The sequence below is a fragment of the Mugil cephalus genome, chromosome 1, assembly GCF_022458985.1.
Source record: "Mugil cephalus isolate CIBA_MC_2020 chromosome 1, CIBA_Mcephalus_1.1, whole genome shotgun sequence".
NCBI lineage: Eukaryota > Metazoa > Chordata > Actinopteri > Mugiliformes > Mugilidae > Mugil > Mugil cephalus.
In genome coordinates, this window is record NC_061770.1 from 18229795 (window position 1) to 18238596 (window position 8802).

The 8802-nt window shown below is 49.3% G+C and overlaps 1 protein-coding gene across 3 annotated transcripts in view; it reads left to right on the plus strand.

Annotated features, from left to right (window-relative positions):
* Positions 1 to 8198, plus strand: part of samd11 (sterile alpha motif domain containing 11) — a 46968-nt gene extending 38770 nt beyond the window's left edge. For 2 of the 3 annotated variants that reach the window (XM_047606774.1, XM_047606795.1), the window contains exons 8-13: positions 3438 to 3553; positions 3695 to 3773; positions 3964 to 4751; positions 5346 to 5479; positions 6731 to 6841; positions 7121 to 8198. In XM_047606774.1, the coding sequence (XP_047462730.1) occupies positions 3438 to 3553; positions 3695 to 3773; positions 3964 to 4751; positions 5346 to 5479; positions 6731 to 6841; positions 7121 to 7405 (1513 nt within the window). In that variant the 3' untranslated portion in view covers positions 7406 to 8198. The remainder of the gene's footprint in view (positions 1 to 3437; positions 3554 to 3694; positions 3774 to 3963; positions 4752 to 5345; positions 5480 to 6730; positions 6842 to 7120) is intronic. The other variant, XM_047606785.1, reaches the window with a different exon arrangement.
* The last annotated feature ends 604 nt before the right edge of the window (positions 8199 to 8802 follow it).

Here is an 8802-nt window from a genome sequence, read left to right on the forward strand (position 1 = left end):
TGGGGAAGCCACTCACGTTTTAACATGACAATGCCCCTGTGTGGGGTCCATGAAAGCCTCCAAAGTTTGGGGAAAACCCTCCCAGATGAGTGGAGGTAGAAGCACACGAAGGCCTGTAGATTTAAAAGTTGACATTCAGCAATATCTGATTCATTCAGCAATATCAAATGGGTTTAATGTCCCGCTTTTGGTCATGTAATATACATGTGTAAAGGCCAGACTGTGCCAGTCCACAATAAAATATATATATGTGGGGGTGGGGGGTGGGGGGAGTGGGAGAAAATTAAGACATGAGAATGTAAAGTGAAGAAAAAATTAAAATCAAGATAAATGGTAAGAAAAAGCAAAAAACTGTGATAAAAGGAAAAGCAAGGAAGTGAGTTAGAGATGGTGGCTCCCCCCCCCTCTCCCTCTCCCTCTCTAACTCTCCGTGGCTCACCTTTCCATCGACCCCTCATCATTGATTATCTGGGGCCCATTAGGGCCCATTGTTAAAAACAAATCATTAGGGCCGCTCGATGGGCTTAGAGCCTGGCGCTCCATTTGTCTGGCCTTAAATGGCACTAAGCTCACCAAGCATCTGCAAGGCAAATAGGGAGGGATGGAGGAAAGTAAAGAGAAAGAGGGAGAGAGAGAGAGAGAGAGAGCGGGGGGAAGTGGAAAACATGAGCTCAAAACAGGGATGAAGAAAGGGAAGCAAAGGAGGAAGAGAAGAGATGGCGAGATGATGAAGTGACAGAGAGAAAAAGAGAGAAAGAGAGAGAGAGAGAGAGAGAGAGAAACCAAAATAGGGAGTGAGGAGATCGAGGGAGTGTGAGATAAGGGGAGGGAGGGAGATAGGCGGGAGGGAGAGCAAGCGTGGAGGGAGCCTCATCCATTTTAATGAGCTTCCTGTGTAAATGTGTTCCTGCGGAGAAGGAGCCGAAGGCGGCCGCGCGGCGCTCCTAATCCCCCCACGCTCCAGTCATTAAGGGCAACCCTGTCACACACACTTACACAGACGCACCTACACACACACACACGTATACACACACATACACACACAGCGCCTGGGCTGCTGCGGGACGGGGCCGCTGTCGCCACTCTGACAGGTCGCCACACACCAGTGAATTCCCCAGGAGCCCCTGGCCTCACTGCAGGCAGAGACAGAGAGACCAGTGATTATGAGTCCACCTTCCATTTGTGAATCTGCCTATTTTCAGACTCATGCAAAAAAACTAGGTGAGCGTTTTTACCTCTTCCTTTTAGATCACGTCAGTGGTTTTTCAACAAAAAGCACATATAGTACAAAAAGAAAAACCACACACACACACACAAAGAGAGACACGTGCACACAAACACACTCACACACACACACACATACCCCCCCAGAGCAAAACAACTAATGTCTGCCACTCCTCCCTCAAAATTGCCTCCTATAAAAGGAGGAACAGAGGGAGAGATGGAGGAAGGGAGTGGAGGGGAGTGTCAGACACACACTCTTTCTCTCGTCTCTCCCTCTCTTACTCCCCGTGATTAGGCCTAATTATGGTGGCGCAGACGCCTGGCAGCCCCAGTCATGCAGCTTTAATTGACCGTTATTCATCTGCGGGCTAACGCTAGGCAAGGGTAGGCGGTGCAAGGAGAGGGAAGAAAGAGGGAATATCAGAAAGAGAGAGAGAGAGAGGGTGGGGGGGGGTAGGAGTTTGGCATGCGGGAGCGCCATGGTGGGGGTGGATGCGAGTTTTTTTGCGGGCGCCTTAGCGTAGCCTAGTGGAACTGTGCGTCGCAAGGCTAATTGCTAGCCCTGAGGGATTAGGCCAGGTGATTACACACTGGGCGGTGTAATTACATAAGCAGCGGCTAGCAGGGCCCCAGCTCGCGGCTCCAGGGTCACGCGCCACAGCCCTCACCCAAGATTAATTGGAGCTGCCACTGGAGTGCGAGGCACCGCCGGAGAGAGCGGTTATACGATTAGCATTAACATTTCAGCGGCGGAGGCGATCGATGAAGCCGCCCCCCCACCCCACACACACCCCCCTCCTACACACACACACACAGACCGCCACCTTTTCAGCTCTGGCTCCAACCCCCCATCTCATCTCCCCGCTCTTGTATATGCGCCCTCCCTCCTCGCAGCTCCTCTCTCCTTCTCTCTGCTCCCTCACCATTTAGTGAGGCGGGAGACATGCAGGCGCTAGCTAATTTGAACACAGTTGCAAAACAATATTTGCGGTTGCATGCGTCCCAGTGTTGGTTTTTGACTTTGTTGTTTTCCTCAGCTTGTTTCCCATGTATGCGTTCGTGCAGCGGCAGTCACACACAGCTGAGCTCTGATTGGTGTGATAGCAGCGGCTCAGGAGGAGAGAAACGGGAGAGGTGTGGGTAGGGAGCTTGAGAGCGAGTTCGGGAGAGAGGCCCTCGGAGACAGATGCGGTTTGAGACGCGGGCAGGCTGACGGCATCATCATCCGCCCACACGCTTTGACCTTCAGAGGGTCAAGGTGCATGCGATGCACTCCTCTGACAGATTTTTTTTATGCGCTTGGTCAAAATCACACCCCTGCAACTCCAGAAGATGTGCATGAATAGGTATTGCAGTGCAAAGCACATATAGGCAAGCCAAGGGTGGGGTGAATATACGGGAAGAAACGAAAAGGAAGGGGGGAATAAAACACGTAGAGGTGAAAAAAGACAGATTTTCAGAGGTCACAGAGAAGCACAGACATGGGTGTAAAGAACTGTGAGGGGGGAGATGCGAAGGGCAGAACAAGAGAAAGGTGAGAGGCACCTTTCCCCCTCGAGGAGGACAAAAGATGAAGCCAATAATGGAAAGGCCTTTTCAGAAGCAGAGGTTGCAGGACGCTCCATCTTTTCAACCGGCTTCAATGCAGCCCAGAGAGCGAGAGGGAGGGAAACGGGGAGAAGGGCGCAGAAAAGGGAGAGAAGAGAGGAGGGATGAGTGTTAATTAGAAGGTCCTTCAGCCCATGGCCCCGGTCAAGACGCAGGGGCCGCCCCAGCTGTCGGAGCATGACACACTGGCATTGTGCATTCAGCCCTCATTATGTGTGTGGGTCTGGAGTTGTGTGTGTGTGTGTGTGTGTGAGAGGCGGCAGGGGAGGAGAGGCTGTAGTCCAGGGTACAGCAATGGCCAGCGGCGCTTGCTGCGGCGTGACAAGACTGATGAGGCACCGGGGCGACATGGGGGCCTCTGGAGCGCCACTGATAAAAATATACAGCATATATTGGTGTGACAGCATGCACACACACACACACACAAAGAAAGAGTTGAGATGTGCCGGGAACTGAGCAAAACTAAAAATGTGAGGGGGCAACTATTCTATTGACACACACACTTGTATATATGTATGAATAGGTAACGCCACGGTTTAACTTATTCATAAAGCACAAATTGAAATTAATCTATATATTTTTTTTTGTAATGTTTGTGTCCACAGAGAACTGTCCCATCCTCCACCCCTACTGTCACCTCCAACTGCTCCTCACATCGCCTTAGGACCTCACCTGCGGCCTCCTTTCCTGGGCATGCCCTCCGCTCTATGCCAGACCCCCGGTGAGTCTACTCGTCATTGTACAGTCCAAGCCCGTAGAATAGAAGCAACTTTGTTTTGGTTTCTGACATTTGGAACATTGCACGTCACTTTTTACTTTGTTTGATTACAGTGTGTGTCTTTTCCTGTTGTTTCTGTCACAGGCTATAGTTTCCTCCAACCGGCTCAAGCTGAGATTTTTGCTCGACAACATGAGCTGTTGAGGAAGCAGAATCTGGCCAGGTGTGTGCAAAAATGTTTTAAAAAATGAGTACAAATAATTACGTTTTAGCTTAAAGTACTAAAGTACTATGGTGTGGATGTCAGGTTAGCTTCATGGTATCTTAACTGTGCTGTGTGTTTTTAATAAGCAGCTGTAAAATGTAAAATGTGACCTGCTTATTTAAAGTCCTTGTTTGTTTCCTTGGTTCAGACTTGAGATGTCAGCGGAGCTGCTGAGGCAAAAGGAGTTGGAAAACCTCCATCAGCGACAGCAGCAGCAGCGTCTGCTGGGTTCAGATCCTCTCGGAGCTCTACCTCCTGGCCTGTCCCCCGACCACCCAGCCCTGCGGAGTCTCCATGACATCCCCGAGGGCCATCCTCTGCGTGAGGAGCTGACCCGCCGCTCAAACGCGATGCTGGTTCTTCGCCACGGGGCTTCCACACCTCTCCTAACCCTCAACCACCAGCAGCAACAACCGGGGGCGTCCTCCACACCCAAAGATACCCACGCTCAGAGCTCCACCGCTGGGCCCGATGCTGAATCCAGAAAGGCAGCCCGCAGGGTCCCCCAGACGCAGCTCCGTGCCGGGGATCACAGAGGCGGGAGAGAGGACCGAGGAAGGGAGGGGGACATGGAGGTGCACGACGAGGAGATGAAGGACTCGGAAAGCGAGACGGAGATGTGCGAGGAGAGGCAGGAGGGCGTCAGCGCGAAGTCCAGCAGTAAACCCAGGGACAGGGAGAGAGACAGGGGTAAAGAGACTGGCAGCAAGGGAGTGTGTGACGGTGCCAAGGAGGGTGGAGAGAGCTCAGGCCGGCTGAGCGCTCCTTGTAGCTCAGCAGGTACGGAGTCACCCAGTCGCCACCTTTTTACCCCTGGACTAGGCAAGGCTGATCTCAAGTACCACCTGCCACCGGGGTTCATGCCACCGCTGCCTGCTCTGCACGGCCAGACTTTGCCCTTTGGATTCCCCTACACCAACCCTTACTTTCACACAGGTGAGAGACTCGGACACGCACGCAAACAAAAAGCTGACATGTGAAACCCATTAGCGTCTCAGTCTGCGTGTGCATGTCTCTGGTGTGGAGACCTTTCCCTGTTAGGGGCCCTGCCTCTGACCCCAGTGTGACCCACATGCTCACCACCAGCAGCACAGACAGGAGGGAGGGAGGAGGGGGAGGAGGGAGAGTTGTTCACATTCGTGCAGTTAGAACATTTAGTATGCATCATGCACGGAAGATTAAAACCCAGTCAGTAGAGCTGAAACAATCCTTTATAAATGATTACATTATTCAATAACTATTTTGATTTTCAAAATAGTTTAGATGGTGTTTGAAGCATGAATACCAGACACATTAACTGATTAGCAATATCATCCTCTTAGATATTGTGTTGGGCGTTTTAAAGACGAAACGTTTAATTATTATTTAATTAAAGTCTGTATTAATGAACGCAGTGAAAGTCTATCTGGTCGTCTCATTGTCAAATGGAATGTTTTCCTACAATCCAGCTCGAAATACAATAGAACGGCAGCAGCTTTGTACCTAGTTCGTACACTGACACATCGTTTTCACCCGCTGCTGCTCTCTCAGGCTCTCTGGGAGGTCTTTTCGTGGATCCAGAGGACTCGGCCACAGCAAACCCCACGGAGGACATCAGCAAGTGGAGTGTGGAGGATGTGTGTGGCTTCATAAGCAGCCTGGCTGGATGTGCTGAATACACACAGGTGAGAATATAGAGAGAGGGAAAAGAGAGAGAGAGAGAAAGAAGGGGATGGAGGCCAGGGGGCAGGCTGTTTACAAATCATAGCAGGACAGCGACCGAGATACAGTGCACACACCCCAAAATGACTGTGGTACTTCTGAGGTTCAGTTTATTGGTGAATGTGAGTGGAGGCGTGAATGAGCATGTTCCCAGTTTCAGCCTTGTCTGTGGTTGTCTGTGTGAGTGAGGGTGAGTTAGCAGTGCATGTACACCTGTAGCTCGTGTGAATGAAACGTGTTTGCGCGTGTTTATGGCCAGAAAATGAAATACTTACCATTTGTAAAAAAGTAAACATACCTTCTATTAATTTATTTTATTAATAATGTAGAACAAAGTAAATACGACACGCACATGATGATTTGTATGTTGTTGTCGTCACTCTGGCTCATTCAGCGTCAGGTGATTCCTTCCTAAAGCGACGTCCACGTACAATATGAAGCCATTTGTTCTCTTCTCTCACTTTATAGTCAACATGTGCTCTGGTTGCCTTGGTAACCATGTTGTATATTTTCCACTCCAAATGAATATTCAAGTGCAACCAGCAGAGCATAAAAACTAAATCGTGTCACCGTATGGATGGAGCTAGCTCTTTTTGTCGTCAAAATAAACAAAACAAACAAACAAACAAAAAAAAACTTCTGGGTCCATCCACCACAGATTAACATTTTATATGTCAATCAACTGTATCAGTCGTGCAGCAGTCATGCTTAACTACCCACGAGCTTCGCTTCGCTCTGCCTCGCCAAACTCCACTGACTCTTGTCACCACACTGCTGCTAGTGTCTTCCTGTTCTCCTTGAGAAATGGAGGAACCCGTCCTGAAGCAATGTCTGTTTCATGATGCTAAAAATAATTAAGCTATTCAATGTAGAAATGCATTTGTTTCTTCTGATCATAAACTTACAAAATCTTGCATGGAACGAGGCCTTGTCCTTCTCTTAAAACTGGGGTTGCTATGGGAACCGATTTCTCACAGTGTAGACAAAGGAAATGTACGCATGGCAGGCGAACGACGCCGTTAAGAGATTTAGTTCAAACCCTCTCCAAAAAAAAAAAAAAAAAAAATGCTCAATGACAGTCTTCAGTTTGTCTGGTATGTCACATTATGGGACGAGAACCGCTGTTTTGTAGTGCGTGTGAGTGAATGTGTAGGTCTGTGCGAGTGTGACTGTGCATGTCGGGGCTGTGGCTGAAGCGGCTGTGTCTCTGCCAGGTGTTTCGGGAGCAGGCCATTGATGGAGAGACATTGCCGCTGCTCACTGAGGAGCATCTGCTCAACACCATGGGACTAAAGCTGGGGCCCGCGCTCAAGATCCGCTCTCAGGTACACCCACCACAGACCTGCCCGCGTGTGTGTGTGTGTGCGCGCGCGCGTGCGTGTGTTCGTGTATGACTGCGTGGACTTGTGTGCGTTTGAATGCGTCTTGTCTGTAGGATCAAGACAGACTGCTAGCATAGCATAGCTGATTCCCTTAAACTAGCCTGCCCCTCAGACTGCAGCCTCTCTTCTTCTTCTCTCTCCTAAATACAGTCTTCAGCATTAGTCCCGTACACGGTGTCCACCAGGCTGGACTGACGGTCATGTGGTGTCTTGTCTCCTCAGGTGGCTCGTCGAGTTGGCAGGCTTTTCTACATGACAGGATTTCCTCTGGCGTTCCCGTTCCCACCTTCTGCCGCCCTGCGCCCGCAAGAGCGGGATCGGGACGCCCTGACCACGCCATCCGACACCCCGCTGCCCCTCTCCATGTCCCTGCCTCACCGACCCACCTCCACCAGCAGCAGCTCTTCACCGTACAGCGGCCCCACCCCTGGGTGCTCCTCGCCCAAACAGGAAAACGGCAACGGCTCCACGGTGGTGGGGAGATACGAGGCGAAGACTCCCTCGTAGGAGGAAAAGGCAGGGGTGAGAGAGGGAATACCTGTCTCGAGCATGGACGGGAGGGAGGTGACTCAACTCAGACTGACTCCCAGGCCCCATTCACCAGACTGAAATTTATGGGAAGATATTTGACTGGAATAAAGGACAACTTTGGACGATATGGACCATATCCGGCAAACCAATCAGCTGAGCTCATCTGCGGCGGCTGTGGAGGAGCAGAATCCAAAGAAACTGGGCTGGAGGGGAGAAGCGTGAAGCGACAGAGGAACAGAGAAAGAAAAAGGAGGAAAAGGAGACAGCTGGTCACAGACAGCCTGCCAAAAAAAAAAAAAAAAAAAAAGAGAGAGAGAGGAGCAAAGCCCTGCCACAAATGCGACATTCTTGCAAGTCAGACAGTCAGACGCTAGCGGAAACTCTTCCTTCCTTCCTGGGCAGGAGGAAGCTCTGCTCACTCGCTTTCTTTCTCTTGTCTATCTGACTGCTCCCACCACAAGCCCTGCAGAGCCCAGAAATTAAAAAGAGACGCCTCTCCCCTCTTTTTTCTCTCCCTCCCTCCTTCCCTTCCTTCCTCCTTCTCGCCTGTTTCCCGAGGCCAAACAGCAGCGTGGCGCTGTCTTTTTTAGAGGCTGGAGTTGAATATGCTGAGCGGCACTAGATCAGCTCCCTCTTATCACTGCAACTATGCATTCCACTGTCCCGATACCAAAGATGACCGGATGTGTGGAACTGGAACCATATTTCACAATGTGTCTGCTTCTTTTTGCATTAATGGTCTCACAAAAAAAAAAAAAAAAAAAGAAAAGACTTGGTCCAACAGGGGAATGCTAGGCTAGTGCCTCACACGATGGGACTGTATCTGAGGTGACACCAACATACAAAGGCTTAATAATGTTGCTGAAACGGAGAAGCCTCAATAGTGGCTACTGGTGTGTACGGCTTTTGTCATTGTACGCTTGTGTTGACTACTGTGGGAGGTAGGAAAAAAAGAAAAAAAAACAACAAAAAAAAACATGCAAAATTGTACAGAATCACGCTTAAGATGAAAATATCCTGAAGGTTGCATACGTGGTACTTTTGTTCAATGTAGTTGCACGATTAAGGTTTTCTTTACTGAAAAATGTGACTGGTGGTACTTTTGTTCATAATTTTTGTTCTGCCATTTTTGAAAAAAAAAGTGTAATATTAAAAAAAAACAACAAAAAAAAGGCGCTCCAATCTCGAATGCTACTTCGGCATATAAATATGAGGACAAAAATATTTATAGGACTTTTGATGTAGTAGATAAAGCAGATTATGATATGTATGGAAATTAGTCCTTAAAACGGATTCCAAAGATACTTTTACTTTGTTTTCTCTTGGTTGCAGGGAAAAGAAAGGCACAAAGCTCTTAATGCAAATGTTTTGAA